Below are 15,911 nucleotides of genomic sequence, written 5' to 3' on the forward strand. Positions count from 1 at the left end.
CGATCCTCCTGAACATGTTTTTGTTGGTGCGACAAACTCAAACACTGTAGCCGAGCCTCACTGATGCTGACAGCTGAGAGGAGAATTACTCCAGGTGCTTCTTACACAGTGCTATGATAAAGACAAATCCCCAGATGGGATTTTCCCTCTTCTTTTTTTTCTCCTCCGCACCTCCCCTGGCATCGACTTGTTCGGTTCCCACTGGACACCCCAGCCCTTGGGATGGTCGACCGCCTCCTCCAACCCTGCTTATGCCCCTGCTTAAGGGCAGAAGTGTTTTGCACCTGTGTTTACTTTATTTCAGTACTTTGGTTCCTAACTGGTTTTCATAGTTTTTAACCATCGGTGGACGTGCTCGTGTTTCCTCTCAGCGTAGCCCACGGTTTGATAGCTCTTGCCCACCATTCATTTTCCGACAACAAATTTGAGAGAAACTAGTGTAGGAAACTTGTGCGGCTCCACTTGAGATGTCTCACCGGTTTGACCACAAGCTGCTGATAACCAGTGCTTTTTGTACTTATCTTAAGGCCTTTCACATACGAGGGCACTTCAGTTTGCTGCCAAAAGCCTTATCGAGCTCATGATACGGCACAACGGCGGCTTCTTTCTTGGCCGCTTACCCGGTGAGATAAGGACTTTGGTTGGTCTGAGGTGGTTTTTCCCTGCCAAGCCAGGCTGCCAGAGCCCTCCTGACTGTTTCTTGCTGCTTCGTCGCCCCCCGGGTGCTCACGAAGCAATCATTCAATCCTTCACTCTAGCATCTTCCTTGGTGTTGCAGCCAGGTGTCCTGGTCTGCGATTCCCTGGACCATTCTTTTCCCTCTGATTTGGCTTTTCTCTTTCCTTACCTGTTGTGGTGGGTTGACCTTGGCTGGATGCCAGGTGCCCACCAAGCTGCTCCATCATTCCCTTTCTCAGCACGAGGGGGAGAAAATAAGATGGAAAAAAACTCGTGGGTCAAGATAAAGGCAGTGTAATAAAGCAAAAGAAAAAGCTATGCGTGGAAATGAAGGAAAACAAAAGATTTATTCTCTATTTCCCCCATCAGCAGGCAATGTCCAGTCACTTCTCTGGAAGTAGGGCTTCAGTACACATAGCGGGTGTTCCGGAAGACAAATGTCATAATAACGAATGCCCCCTCTCCTCCTCCTTTCTTTTAGCTTTTATTGCTGAGCAGTCGTCATGTGGTATGGAATATCCCTTTGGTCAGTTTGGGTCAGCTGTCCTGGCTGTGTCCCCTCCCAAGATTTTGCCCATCCCCAGCCTACTGGTGAGGTGGGAATGTTGGAGAGACAGCTTTGATGCTGTGGGAGCACTGCTCTGCAGTAGCCAAAACACTGGGGTGTTAAAACCTTTCTAGCTACCAATACAAAGCCCAGCACTATGAGGGCTGTTGTGGGGAAAATTAACTCCATCTCAGCCAGACCCAATACACCTGTGCTTCTGCTTTTTCTGATGTGTTAGTTGGTATTAGATCATTTGCTTTGCAAGCTGCCTGTTTTTTTTAATAGGCCACGGGTCAAAAGGGTGACCAAGAGCGTGATCGCAGCCGCCCTGTGTACACCAGCCAGACGAGTAACTTCCAGTAACATGGACACGAGTGACCAGGAGAAGATACTAGGGGAAAAGCAACTTGAACTCACTGTTTGTCAGGAAAGCTTTTGTTCAAATCTTAAGGCAGTGTGCCAGTGTTAAACTTCCCTTAATTATTTACTCCTTCCTGCCAATTTATATTTCAACTCATTTTCTGCAGAGATTTTCCTCAATCGCTACAAAGTGCTGATAACCTAAAATAATATTTGCAACAAAATATGGAATTCCCGTAATCAGGACTTTTAAACAGACTTAAAAAAGAAATAATCCCTTGTGGCAATGCTGCACAAGCCAGCAAGCAGGTCTGCAGGCCCTTGGGTGTTGCTACCGTAACGTGAAGCAGCAGCTTCATAGGTAACACGTGGAGAAATTGGACTCCTGAGGAGCTCACAGATCCACAGGGATGGCAACACCAAGTGCTGGTGACAGGGAGCCTGCTGGCAGCAATTAGGGGCGATGTGAAGGGAGCCAAAGAAAGCTCCACTCTTGTTCACACTCCAAATTCAAAAAACAACTTTATACATGTAGAAGGAATGAGATTCCCTGCCCCATTTGAAGTTTATACTGATCTACCAAAAATGCATTCATAGAGGTTTGTGTAACACAGAGGTTTATATAACATAATGCAGCAAAGACTTCAACCGATGAATTTTACATAAGCTCTTTCAAGTAGAGGGGATTGAACCATGTGATATGTTTCACAAGTTTGTATCATAAAGTAATGATTTTACTAAAATTATCTTAATATAGTGCAGAATTCACTAAAGACTGAATAATGTATAGTTTAATACCTCCAGTTGCTCAACACTGAACTGTTTTCTGTAGTCTTAAAAAATAATCAATAACGTTAGCGATGTCCTAGAGCTCCCTCTGGTCTCCAGAGATGATAAAATGGGTTTGCTTGCAAATATGTTAATCACGCACAGTCCTTGACGGTAAGCAGATGAGTGACTGGCAAGACAAGGAGCACAGCGTTAAAATTGCTTCAAAGCTGTCTCCAAATGAGCTCTCGCGCTGCCTGCGTCCACCCTGCCCGGCAGCCCTGTGCTGCTGGGCAGGGACCGCCAGGCACATTGCTTCTGCATCGGCAATGGTGACAGCCGGTGGAAAGATGCCCTGATGCCTCCGAAATAGTTATTCAAAAGGCTAAATGTGAACGTCCTTATTCCCCTGTTCACAGGTATGGGGTGAGAGGCTGGGCTCGGGCTGCCTCAGGCCCTGCCTCCCAGCCCAGATCTTCTCACCCACCCCAGTCTGCAGCACCGTTTTCCTCTCCCTGTTCTCAAACTGCGTTTTACACCCATTCCAAGAGTACCGAATTGGGTTACTCATTCAAGCTGCAGGTTGCTGCCCACTGGGCCCCATGAAATTGAAAAAAAAAAAAAGATTGAGATTCAACATTTATCTTTATTTTCTTTCTTCTTCTCAGTATTATTCTCAGTAAACCTAAATTTGCACCCAGACCCATCCACATTAAAGAACACTTTCAAACAGAGCTTATAAACCCAGAGCTAATTCACTCCTAATTAGAACTAGGGATTCCTGGCAGAGGGACAGATGCTGAAACACTTTTAAACTTAGAGGAAACCCAGCATAAAGGTGCCAAAGCTAAAGCAGGAAAGGTTGTGGGTTTTTTTTACCAACACTATTGTTGTGATACAGCTCACATGTGGGGTGTGTAGATACGTAGTGGGTAGATACGGGGCCGGCTCCTGCTTGGAGGGCTGCTCTCTAATGGAAAGGTGTTTTGCATGCCTGCTATGGCACTTGCAATACTTCCCATATAGAGGATTTCCCCTGTGTGAGGCTGCTTTTCACCCTGAAGAGGCCACCCTGCTTTTCAGCAGCCCCACCACAGCTGTGGGCTCCATGGCTTGGGAGACTAACAGAATCGTGTGTAGCGTTGTCCCCCAGAAGGCTGGCCACAGGAATACAGAGCTAGTACGGAAACATGCAGAGACCAGAGGCTCGTTGAGAAGTCTCTTCATTGCCCAGTAGCTAGCACAATCAAGGGGAAGGAAGATTTCCATTTTGGGGCTTCTGCCCCTTGTTGGCCAAGGAGAGGGAAGGAGGTGGATGGAAGAGATGGGAAGAGCACAGCTGATGCCCGTGGAGAGCTGCTTGCACGCCCGTACTTGGGGGATGCACGAACAGCCCTGGGTTAAGCTCCAAATGAGAGGAGGCACCTTCCTCACCCAGCACTTAAACTATCGCTGGTCTGTCCCCGCCTGCCTTTTAAAAGGCCCCAACCTCATGTCCCTGGCCCTGCAAGTCCCTGCAGCTCCCCTGGAAGGCAGTGCTGAGCTCGTCCATCGGTGAGTGGGGAGCTGGGGTTTACTGCAGCGAGCAAGGTGCCGTTGCCACCAGCATCGGTCCTGCCAGGAGACCTGAGGAACTGTTCTGGGTACTACGATCACTACTGGGCTAGTCTATGTAGAGGAGAGGCTCGGTGGCGGGGCAGGTTTATGAGCTAGAACCCATGTCTTTTAAAGTACTGAGCTCGCCTAATCACGCTGTTGACGTAGTAGTTGTCTCTGTCGCATGGGTCTTCCTCGTAGACCTGGACGTTGCCCATTTTTGCACGGTAGGTGCAGATCCCCCCTGGAAAAAGTTAAGAATGAGTTGTTATGGGCTTATAAGTAAGAAATAGAGATTTAAAAGTAAAAATTCCCAGCCAAAAGGACCGTGCATCTCACCAAACCTACACAACTTCTTGGGAAATTGCTAATTGTGCATTATTGTTGAAAAGTGACTGATTTTGCAAAGTCCTTATTTCTATAGTGAAGGAACTCATGACTCTCTCCAAATGCAGGTGGGAACGGCACGTTGGTCCCAGAGAGGAATGTAATCTAAAAAGGCAGTGGCAGAACAGGGACAGGAGAGTAAGAAATAGCATAGGGTGAACAAACCAACATGCAGATAATATGGACTACAAGCAAACCTGGATCCCAGGCTTCCTAGACACTTAACATGCTGCCACGATAAGCCTGTTGTGTAGCGGTGCCTCAATTTCCATCTTCCTCAATGGCTTTTGGTTGGTTGGTTTCTACCTTTTTTATCCACCTGACAGCTGTTTCACTTGTAGGATGAACAGATAAGAGGATAACTTGAGACCTGTTCATGTTCACTGAGCACAATGCCTTTTCCAGGCAATTTAAGGAGGTCCTGGATCCAACCATTCACCAATGGTGGCCCAGCTGCTCAACGTAGTGGCCCTCTGTGGGCGTTTGTCACTGAAGTCAAGGGGCAACCTGCCGAGGCTGTGCCCGACACCTTTGCCCAGCCTTGCGCGGGGTGCCTCCGTGCCACTGCGGCAGCTCCCAGGCTGGGCTGGTTTCCTGCTGCAGCAAAGCTGCCAAGGAGCTTGGCAGCAGAAGGAGCTTCTGCAGGCAGAAACATGGAGGCCCTGTGGACAGGGCTTTGAGCTGGGAGGCTGAGTCTATATTCAGAACTCTTGGCAGTCTGCTGTTTTGGGATTACCTCTTTTAAGCTAGAAAACTCTGGGGGCTCTTTTTGGTAAGAGATGCTGTAAAATCTGCCAGACTGATGCTCTTTTTCCCTTAAAAGTGACACCAACAAATGCACAGCACTCCCATCACTCAGCGTGTCCCTTTCTAGTATATAGCCCATCACGTACCTCTCAGCTGCTGGTCCCAGGTCCAGGTAGGATGTCTGGCCCGTACTTCATTAATTGCAAGAACCAGAATAGTTGAGCACTGATTTATGTGTTCTTCACTATCCCACATTCCGAAAGGGCGTTGCTGCCCACCAAGCTAGAAAAGTTGAGCAAGAAAATCGTTTTCCCTCTGAACACAACCATCACTGTAGCTTCCCCCTCTTCTTTGTACTCCCAGGCTGTGACCCATTGAAGTGACCTTATTCGGGACAACACTTAAGCACAACCTTTGACGTAGAGGGAACACATTTAAGTGCTGTCTCGAACACGGAACAGTCATGTGCTACGGTAAGGCCCTGGGATATACACTACATTACTGTTCTGTTACTCATACTTATCATCCCGATGTACCTGCATCAAGCCATACTTCTGCCGTTCCTGGTCCCAGCCGTTGTCCAGGAGCATGCCGACGCGGCTCTCCTGCGAGATGATGGCAGCGATGAGCGCCGGGTCCAAGCACAGGTTTCTGGCTACTCTCTTAATAGGGATCTCATATTTCCTCAGGCGTACGACATCTGCCTCAGCAGTCCTGCGTACCATGGCAAGTCCTGCAGCGTAGGAAAAGGCAGACTTACACACCCTCCCGTCCAAAAAAAGCCCTCGCTTTCCCCTTGAGCGGGTGTATCGAAGGAGTTTGGAAGAAAACGCAGCTACACCGAGTCAGGCAGTGGTGATTGAGGAACAAGCACAGCCCTGTCGGCTCTGACTGTGGCCAGGGAGCTGCCGCGCCAGTGCCCGAGGGCGAGGAGGGGAAGAGGGCAGCTTCCCGGGAAGTGGGACTGCGCCTTCGTGGTCCTCTTCTGCCGCTGCACCGCTGGAAATGAGGCTCTGGACTTGGAAAATTGAAATTTCAAATTGCATTTGAAAAAAGTGAGAGATGCGTTACTACCAACCTGCCAAATAGTAACAGCTACATTGTTAGTCTGCGTATAGAAAGGTGGGGTTTTTTAAAGTAATTTTGGAACAGCTTGAAAACAAGCAAGCGGATTCAGATCCACGCTTGGACACCTGCAGTCAGGTGTCTGCCTCAGAGGTGTCTACGTCTGAGGTACGTGGCAAAGTCCCTGGAGGTCTGGGCACTATGAACCTGAGGTAGTCAGCTGTGCAGTGACACAGGGCAATAAAACAAGGCAAGAAAGAGGGAAATGGGAAGGAGTTACCAAAAATGGGTCACCCAGAGGTAGGATGACTACACACCTGGGACCTTCCCCCTGCAAAATGTGTCTCTGGCAAGTCACCGCTGGTGAGCTCAGCCAACACGCCAGCACTCAGGACCTGGCTCTGCGCATCTTCCCCTTCGAACTAAGAGGCCCCAGGGTTTTGTGAGGATGCTGATGCTAAAGTCCTGGCTGATGAAGAAACTGTTTTGATTGAAAAGGGGTTGTGCCATTTCCCTTCGCTTAGAGGCTAAGGATCCTGACTTTGGGACCTGAAGTTTGTCCTCCTGCTTCCCACCAGGTTTGGAGGCTTCACAGCACCTGCCATTTGGGGAGGGGAGGTGTTGCTTTCTTCCTTTTGGCTAATTTAATAGTTGCATCACATTTAATGGAAGGTGAAGCATCTCTTTGTCAGGTACAAACAGGTTGACAAATCAAGCAATGAATGATACCTACCACAGTCTGGGGCTCTTACGGCTGTACAGGACATCATGGGGGCTTGAAGAGTATTTATATCACCATAGCAACTGTAACTCATGGATGGAGCTGAAAAATTAAATGGAGGTGTTTGAAGACATAAGATCTCAGAGCAATATCATACAGCATGCTGCAAGTGAGTACAAGTCAAGCATGAGGGACTCATCCACATCACCTTGTGTTGGCCATGCTTGTATCGCTGCCACTGTTCTCCATCAGTAACGTTATCAACAAAAGCTAGAGAACAGAAATTTTTTCTTTTCTAATTGAATAGGGTGAAGCGAATGAAGCTAATGACAATTTAGATGAATGGGCATCTGCCCTGTCAGGTCTAAAGACTGGTGTGGGAGAGGGGAACCACAGCCTCTGCATTTATTTCAGAGGGTTTTTCCCATTTGATGCCCTCCGATGTCCGGGACCCCTCAGATGACAGCTGGCAGTACCTGAGCATCCCAGCTGGGAATGTCTCCTGTATCCCTCCGTAACCTGGTGAGGAATTAATTCAGGAGAGTGCTTGCCTCAGCCTGGGCCAATTACCCTGCTTCCTCGGTAACCGAGGAATGACTAGCCTCCACCAGACAGCCTGCGACATTTGTGAGACCATTTCTGAGTAGGCAGAGAGATTGGATAAGGTCAGCTGGGAAAATCAAGAGGAGGTATGTCTGTGACTCCCTTTTGGTGTCGGTCCCGTACTCCAGACGTGCTGGTTTAAAGGACGCAAGGTGGGTGGCAAGCAGCCTCAAATGGCAGCCGAGGACCTTCAGCTGCAGAGGGTTTTACAGCGCCGCGCAGAAAGGGAACCTCAGGCCTGACCACACGCCTCGTCCCTCTGCAAACCGTTCCTGGGGTGCTTTCGACAGCAAGTCAAACCCAAACCCCAACTCACCGACAAGGGCCATAAGGCCCAACAAAAGCAGTGCGGGGATCATGGTGATGGCTCTCCTCAGCTGCCCCAGGAGACCTGGAAACAGAGCGGTTTGCAAAACGTGAAGAAATCAGTGCTGATGTTCAAAAGCCGTGGAGCAAAGTTTGCGTGCCAAAAGCTCCCATCCCAAGGCCCTGAACGGGGGTGGCATTAGCCAAAGGTTGGGGAGCGGAGGCACCCTCACCGCAGCATGCTCCCCCCCTCACCCCAGCACGGGGTGCAGCCGCCAGCTTCAGAGAGCGGTGGTGGGAGGAAAAGCAAGTGATGGGAGCCCCATCTGCTCCTTATTTCCTCCTTGTTTGGGGGATACAGGCTTCTCCTGCGGCTGAATGTCTCCTCCGTCTCGTGTGCCGCTACACCATCACATCGAGACAGAAGGACCGAGCGTGGGGAGCTCGGGAGCAGGGAGGTCCCCGTCGGCAGCCTGGGCCAGCAGGGATTTTTCAGCCCCTGTCACTTTATATCGCTTGCTCACATGGCCCCTCCTGAACACCTGTAGCATGTCTTTATGATGAGAAGGTACAGTACCTTTGTTTTAATTATATAGGTGTTTGAAGTCTAATGTGCTACAGAGTGCACACATCCTTTGTCTCTCTGTTCAAAACGCAATGGAATTTTTGCTTGGCTTTTGGAAAAACAAGTGTTCAAAAATCAAGCAATATGACCCTCTCTGCTATGACCCTCATGCAAGGCAAAGATTTTGCTGGTGAAATAACACTTCTGCATTAATTCCTGTGTGTGATAATGGCAGATAATCACTTTTGTAATAAATGCGTTTGTGGTGCTTGTTAATAAAATCCCAAAATATCATCAGATAGTAGCTATCAACTAGAAAAAACATTGACTGTACTTGCCTTGCTGGTGAGTGCATTTAAACTGAGCATTTTTTACGGCTTACAAATGTTTCTTTTTCCCTAAGAGGGTTTCAAACACAAAACACACCACGAGTCTTATAGGCAATCATCACACAACACTATTAACACTTGAAAATGCCTTATTGATTTTAATAACGTGTGACCTTTTCTCTAGTCTGTATTTCTACTGCAAACTAAACTGCATGAATGCACAAACACAAATAGTCCACTGGTGTCATCAGAAAGACTCCCTTGTCCTGAGTGAGCTTATTCAGGCCAGCAAACACCCTCGGCTGGAGCTGGGTGCACGCAGTAGCTCAGTTTGAGCTCTAAGAGTGAATATTTGCAAGCCTGGATCAATATAGCTTGACCCAATACCTATTCATTCAATGGCAAATCCATACCGGGCCCCATCAAGAACTACAGGCTGTAGCTGTTTCCACATGCACAAAATTGCCATATTATAAAGTTTTAAGTTATCAGCCTTTTTTTTTCCCTGCCATCACAAAAATCACCACAGGCCTTAAGTAGAAAGAGCATAACAATCACAATATTGACAAAATGCTAAATCAAAGCAAAATCAAGGCTTCTGGCTCTAAATAAATATTCCATGAGTGAATTCAGACTCACCTGTCTTCAATCGGCCTTCCTCTGAGGCAGGTCACTTGATGACTTTTATATATACGTGTATGAAAAGGTACCCACCCTATGGGCTTTGGAATGTTAATTCCTACCTAGTGTGATGACATTTGTTTTAAAGTACAATAAGTAATACATATTAAGAGCTTAGAACTCTTACGATTCCTTTCATCCAAAGATTTGCACAAGCGGTGGTTAGTAAGGCTCAGGACAACTCTGTGAAAGGAAATAAATACTGTTTTTCCTCCATCAATAAGCACATTGATATACAATAAATGACTCGCAGAAAGCATTGCAGTGAATCAGTGGCAGAGGCCAGGCAAAAATCAGATCCCTGTCTAGCGCTCTCCTTGCTTTACATCTCAGATCAGTCTGGACACATTTCTGGAAGGGTTTTTGTCTCGTTTCCTCAATGATTTCAGATTGGCAAGCTTTTAATTGAATATCATACTTTCATATGAATTCCAAAAAGGACAATTAAAGAAAAGCATCTCACTGCTCCATTGCTTGCAGCAAGCCTAATTCAGGAGGGTGACATGAACACTTTGAGAGCAGAGGCAGGGTTTGACTTTCAGCTTTGAGGAGGCAGGATGCTGCAGCCGAAATGAGGAGGAAGGGAACTGGTCTCTCAGCAGCTGAAGCCAGTGGGGGCACACAGAGGGTCTCTGGAAGACTTGCACCTTGTGGTCGAGAGACTTTTCACGTGTGTAAAACATCTGAGTCACTTGGAGGTGGAAAGATGGTCTGGGAGGCCAGTGCCCTTCAATCCTGTCCCCTTCCCCACATTTTTCTCTTCCCAAGACACTACCCAGCATGCATGGAGGCTAGGAAAGCAAGATTTTCTTCCAGTAGCTCTCTCTTCAGTGTTTAATACATCACAAATCCACCTATTCCCATTGCTTTCTTTTGAGCGTGAGCTGTGGCAGGTAGGAAACACTGTTTTGGCCAGATACTAATTACTGGGTTCAAAACCAAGCGATGGTTATTAGTCTGTAAAGCACAGGAGATGATCAAGTGGGCCTTGTCATCTTAAAAATCAATAAACAGAAATATCATGGACTTAGATCCTGAGTTAGTATGAAGGAGGGAAGCTTCACTGGAGAACCTAGCCCTGTTGTTACAGGAGGGTTGGGATATGAGTTAAGGTGAGTATAAAACATGAGTATAAAACATGAGTATAAAACATTTATTTGGATGAAACATGGAAATTATAGACATCTTCCCAAAGATTACAACAAGGCCAGACATTTGTTCTTTATGTACAAACCTGATCTCTTATTGTATATTCAGACCAGACTATCACTTAATTCTTTTACTGGGCTTTAACATTTTAAATAGTAAAAGGTCATGTTTGACATAATGTAAGGTAAGAATCTATGTGGTATCTTTGGAAATAACAGGTAGAAAACAGATATCACATGTACAGTGTGACTTTAATCTTTTCAAAAGCAAATAGTGACTGAAGAAATGCTGGACAGGAGGAAAGCCCGAAGAAATGAGCTGGGAAAAGGTCAGAGTGCAGAGCTTGATGGCAACAAACCCAGTTGTGCCTTCTACAGAACAAGATAATCTGTATTAGAAAGAGATCTGTTCTCTCAAATAGATGAAAATAATTTAGTATTAACATCCTGTTAAACAACTGTTTATAAAAACAGTATCATCTTGGTAATAATAAACTAGTGTTCCTCTGTCGTTGAACCTATGTTCAGGCTGATGACTTGGAACATTTTTTTGAAAAGGAGCCTCTGACCTTCGGTAAGATTTCCTTCCTAATGCATTGGCCACTTGCTGACAGTCCTTAGGATAAAGTTTTGAATTTAAATACTGTTCATCTTTGCTATGTATTTTCTCTCTCATTTATTACCCCCGTAATCACAGATTTTCTACATTTCACACTACTGACACATGAATTCTTAATGCCTGCTCTGCTCTGCATTGCTCTTTATTAACTCATTGAATGGTGCATGTTATGTTTTAAGTATAATTATTTTTATCTGTGCTGCTGTATGCTTTTAGGTCCCTGCGACAGATTCTTTGTATTCACACAATTTCCAGTATAAGGCCAAATAAGAGGATATTTTTTCAGCAGCATTACGAATGGGATTGTTTCGTGCTAAAAACCTCTTTATCCTCACAAAATTTGCCGACTGCCTTTTAGAGTGAATGCCGAAAGCAGGCAGTCCCTGTGGAAACAAGGTTGTGCTCACATATGTTGAATGGGGCAGGGCTCTAAGCCAGTGCACTTGTCCAAGGCACTGCCACATAAAGGGACCTGCAAGATGTTAGAAAACACCATCTTCTGCTCCAAGGTCTTTGTGGGGCTGTAAACCCAGAGCATCGGATTCAGGTGAACCGCTATATGGGAGTGGGCTGCATCTGTCACTGGTTGGCACAATTGTTCATTTTTGTGCTAGATTTAATTCGGAAAATAATTCAAGAGTCAGATAAGGTCTACCTCTGACAGCGCATAACCCGACAGAAGGGACGTACACAGCTGTGATATGATGCTACTTTCGATAAGCTGAAGCGGGGATGAGTTAGAAGGCATCTTTGTGCATATGACTAAAGCAGCTCTTTCTAAATGGCTAGACTTCATAAAGAGAGATCCAGGAATGTGCTGGACTGATGTCCCTGAAATATGTTACCTTCTCTCCTAACACTACCATACCTCTTTTTATAATTTTTCTTCATTATTCTTGGTGTTTTGTTTAGAAGCACAGGTTTTTGGATTCATATGATATTGCAAGACTCTCATTTAGAAGGACAGCAAGTTGCTAACCCTCAGGCTTGGTAGTAGGGAAAATATATGAAAGTCATGGAAATATGATGTCATTATTAAATTAATATTAAAGGAAAAGGACACAAATGTTATAATTTAAAAAAAAACCTCGATCCTGTAATTTTAAACTCCTTCTGCTGTTGTGTAATGTTTAAACAAGAAGGATGCCAGTACATATTCCCCTTGTGCTGGATTTTGGTCAGCCCAGCATGCGATCGGGAGAGAGGGGATAGAAAGTCAAGGAAAGATTGTATCTGCATCTTCTTAAACTTAGGAAGCAGGAAAGCTTCCTGGTATTCACAGGGGCACCCTGGCAATAAACTGCAGTCAGTGACCACAGACACAGTTTCCCCATGGTCTTTTGCTGACACCGTTAGTTACACTGCGCTAAAGGGAGTACAGAGTAGACAAAAAATGCTACCTGACAGAATAGCATTTTCCACCTGTTTTACATAAGCTAGAAAGGAGCACAGCTGAGATCTAAAGCACACCAAGGTTCAATATCACCAGTTCTTTCCTACTCACAGATTTTCACTTTATTTTTTTTTCCTCATGCCAAGTGATCTTACCAGGGTGAGGCTTTTTTCATTCCACTTAATGGAGATGCAATCAAAACGGACCATCATTTTGAAAAGCATGGTGTATTATTGCACTTGCTATTCTCCTTCAGGTTGCAGGTTACAGCATCACGTTTCACTGCGTGGTGAGAATACTATCTAAAATTACCTGGAACAATACTCATACTAATTACTGTCTCTGTTGTGAGTTTCAACTCTGGTTTCATAACATTGTCAGGTAGATGCGTTTCTCAGGTTTTTCCTTTTGTCTGGGATGTAATTATAGGTAACACCGGGTATTCACAGACTTCATAACTGCTTTATAGGGAAGCTGCCCATGACAGCTGACGCATGTTGGATGCCTACCCCTAACTGGCCAGTTAATGATGCATCTGTAGCATCATCTCAAACAAGCCCTCTAGAGCTGTCTTTCCCAATTTTTAAAGGGATTCAGCCAGCTTAATAATTACATTTCCATAGATTTTCTTTTCTACGTCTAGTATACCTGTAAGTAATGATAGCAAAGGTCTTCAAACTTGTAAGACATGAGGCGCTCAGTTTTCACTGTGTTCAGAAGTGAACAGGTGCTGAAGGCCCCAATCTCTTCCTTTATCTTGCCTTTCTGAAGAATGCAGATGGGCATTGAAATGACATCCCACTCTGCACAAGCATCTCTCTAGCCATCATGTAAAATAACTAAGACCAGAAGTGTTTATGAGGGAGGAATTCCTCATAAACATTCCTTCTATTCTCTAAAACGAGACTTTGAATTTTACTGTAGGAAAGGTGTTCTAGCAGAGGTCACTGGACTGGATCTTATGAGACCTCAGTTCACATCCCAGCTTAAAGACAGATCTATCACCTAAAGTAAGTCATTTGAAGTTCCAGGCAGGAGAGGGTTTATGCTCATAAAGCACAAATCAAAACACTGTCATGCTTCAAAACTGTGTTCCAAGTACTTGGCTGAGATGTACTTCTGCTCCTTTTTGAGGCTAAAGTGGCCCAGCCGGAGGAGCTTGGTCCTTACATCCCAAAGTCTAGTTCTGGACTCTGCATCCCAATGCCAAGATCTCTGGGTGAGTGGGAGTTTATAGCGCACGCTCATACATTTACTCACAAAAAGTGGCTGTGATGCCTACTTTGTTTAAACCAGCCATGGCAGAAGCAAGATCAATCTTAGAATATAACCTCACGAAGGCAGAAACCTACGCTAACCTCCCTTTTGTGTAAAGCACTTACGCTCCTCACCAAGACTGGATGCACGTGTGTTCATTCTTCAGCCTGTCGAGGTTGTGTTACTGCACAGCAGAGAACACCAGAGCCACAGGGGAAGTCGGTGGGAAGACAAGAGGATGGCCCTACAGCCCCTGTAGGGACACAGTTGCATCAGCTTCACGAGACTGCCTTGGTGTTTCATATTGAACAGGGCAGGGGTGTGTGTGTAGAAATCAACATATTATTTTGTACTAAGTGTGGAAAATACAGAAAGCACTGGGAACAGGGAGGAGAACCCCATCTCCTCTCAAAGCCCTAAGCTACAATGTCACATTTTCTCTTGCTCCCTCTTTCCAGTCCCACAAGCCTGACGCGGTGCTCTACAAAGCTTCAGAAGCAAAGGCGGAGAGGAATGCCACGCTTGGGTAAAACACCTTGTAGTTGCTCACTTCGGCAGCGCCCATCAGCCTTCCGGATACCTTGGATCCTGCCCCAGGGCACCATCCGCTGGAGAGGAAACTGACACACCTAATCCCAAAATCTGGATTCCAGGAAGAGACTGAAATGAGATACTGGAGCACCTAGTTCTTGATGTTCCTAGGTCTCGTTTCAGTTTCCCACATACAAAATGAGGATAGAACATTCATGACTCACAGGGATGTCAAACTAACATCCATTAATAATTAATTATTAACTTTACCCATTAATCATGATAACTATTAAGAGCATTTCTGTGTGCCTGGAATTCATGATACAAAGCATTGAGGACTGTCAACATTGTAGAAACCAAACAGGAAACAATTTCAGACTTTTTTCTAGGGCAGCACAATAACAAAAGAAATAATTAGCAAGGAGGAAGAAGATAAGGAAAGGAATTAATGTGGTTTTGTGTATTACAGTCACCTGATTTTCATACAATGTCATCTTGGGAGAAGCCAGTGGTTATTGGAGATTGCATGGTTTGTGAAGCAGATGATAGGTTAATTTTTTTATGAGTCACGTGTTGAAATCATACCACCAGGCAGATGATGTCTGAACAGGTTGTGTTCAAAAAACACAAAGTTTTTTGACAAAGTATATTAACAGAGATTCAACACTGAGCTGACACAGCTACATGGCTCCTGGATCAGTGATGGTTTACTTTAGGCAGCTCAAGCCGTGGCTGTAATAGCTAATCCAAAAAAAAGTAGCCTTAGAACATGCACCTTATGGGATGTCAAAAAGCAAGTTTTCTTAACTACTCCCTTTCTATCAACAAGCATCAAATATCTCTCAGTGTACATGCACTTAAAATTAATACACCAAATTTGAACAAGATTTTTTTGGGTGATGCTCTGGTCTCCTATGTACTACTTTAGCCGGTTTGATGTGTTAGCTTAAATCGATGAAGAAGATATGGGCATATGTTCCCTTTTGCAGCATACGATACAGAATGGTGCTCTCCAGGGGGACAGATGACAAGTCTTCCATCTGGAAGACTGGAATGTCTTGGATCACCACAACCATATCAGACAGGCTTGACAGGCTTAACACCAAAGGCTGCAAAGCATGATCCAAGAATGAAAGATCAGAATAGACCTTCAGAGCAGTAATTTGCTCAAATGTGGTGGAACCTATTTATCTATTTATCCTTTGAAGAGGGCTCAGGGGCAACATACCCCACAGAACAGTTCTAAAATAGTCTACTGTAACATCAAGTATCCTCCACTTCAGATTCCTAGAGAGGCTTTCCTTAAATTCTGGAGAAAATTTCCTTAAATTCTGTCACTCTCGAACTGTCGTATACAGCTGTTCTAAAGAGACAGACAGATCAACCCACTATTTTAATTTTCCTTTAAAAAAGTGGAATACACAGCTATACACAAAATATTGCATATTTTGTACTCATATGCAATGAGTACAAAAGCCATATTATTCTACATCAGCTTGTGCTTGCTTGCTTGCTTGTGTGTGTATGTGAGAGACAAAATGACAGCATCCCTCACACTGGGTTGAGGAGACTGGCTTTATTCTTACATGGAAGACAAAGGGCTTGTTTTA

At 45.2% G+C, this 15,911-nt stretch overlaps 1 protein-coding gene across 5 annotated transcripts; it reads right to left on the bottom strand.

The window, feature by feature from the left end:
- Window positions 1-2,979: 2,979 nt before the first annotated feature.
- LOC142074818 (lysozyme g-like) lies at window positions 2,980-14,469 on the bottom strand. Of its 5 annotated transcripts, XM_075135734.1 has the most exons (7): window positions 13,905-14,469; window positions 9,481-9,536; window positions 7,789-7,863; window positions 6,882-6,971; window positions 5,620-5,816; window positions 5,230-5,365; window positions 2,980-4,193 (listed from the first exon to the last, which is right to left on the bottom strand). In XM_075135734.1, the coding sequence occupies exons 3-7, from the start codon at window positions 7,829-7,831 to the stop codon at window positions 4,063-4,065; spliced, it is 597 nt and encodes a 198-aa protein (XP_074991835.1). In that variant the 5' UTR covers window positions 7,832-7,863; window positions 9,481-9,536; window positions 13,905-14,469; the 3' UTR covers window positions 2,980-4,062. The 5 variants fall into 5 exon arrangements, with proteins under 5 accessions (XP_074991835.1, XP_074991808.1, XP_074991817.1 ...); XM_075135707.1 differs by lacking the exon at window positions 9,481-9,536; XM_075135716.1 differs by having other exon boundaries at window positions 7,789-9,536.
- Between the last annotated feature and the right edge of the window lie 1,442 nt (window positions 14,470-15,911).

The sequence above is a fragment of the Calonectris borealis genome, chromosome 1, assembly GCF_964195595.1.
Source record: "Calonectris borealis chromosome 1, bCalBor7.hap1.2, whole genome shotgun sequence".
In the NCBI taxonomy this organism is placed as follows: domain Eukaryota; kingdom Metazoa; phylum Chordata; class Aves; order Procellariiformes; family Procellariidae; genus Calonectris; species Calonectris borealis.

Excerpts from the sequence above, each read along its gene's own strand:
- LOC142074818 (XM_075135700.1), bottom strand. The coding sequence starts at position 9,613 with ATGCTTTCTGCGAGTCATTTATTGTATATCAATGTGCTTATTGATGGA. Across the intron at positions 7,864-9,480 it reads ATCTTTGGATGAAAGGAATC|GTCTCCTGGGGCAGCTGAGG; the intron begins GTAAGAGTTCTA and ends CTCTGTTTCCAG. Across the intron at positions 5,817-6,881 it reads CGTAAGAGCCCCAGACTGTG|GACTTGCCATGGTACGCAGG; the intron begins GTAGGTATCATT and ends CCTACGCTGCAG.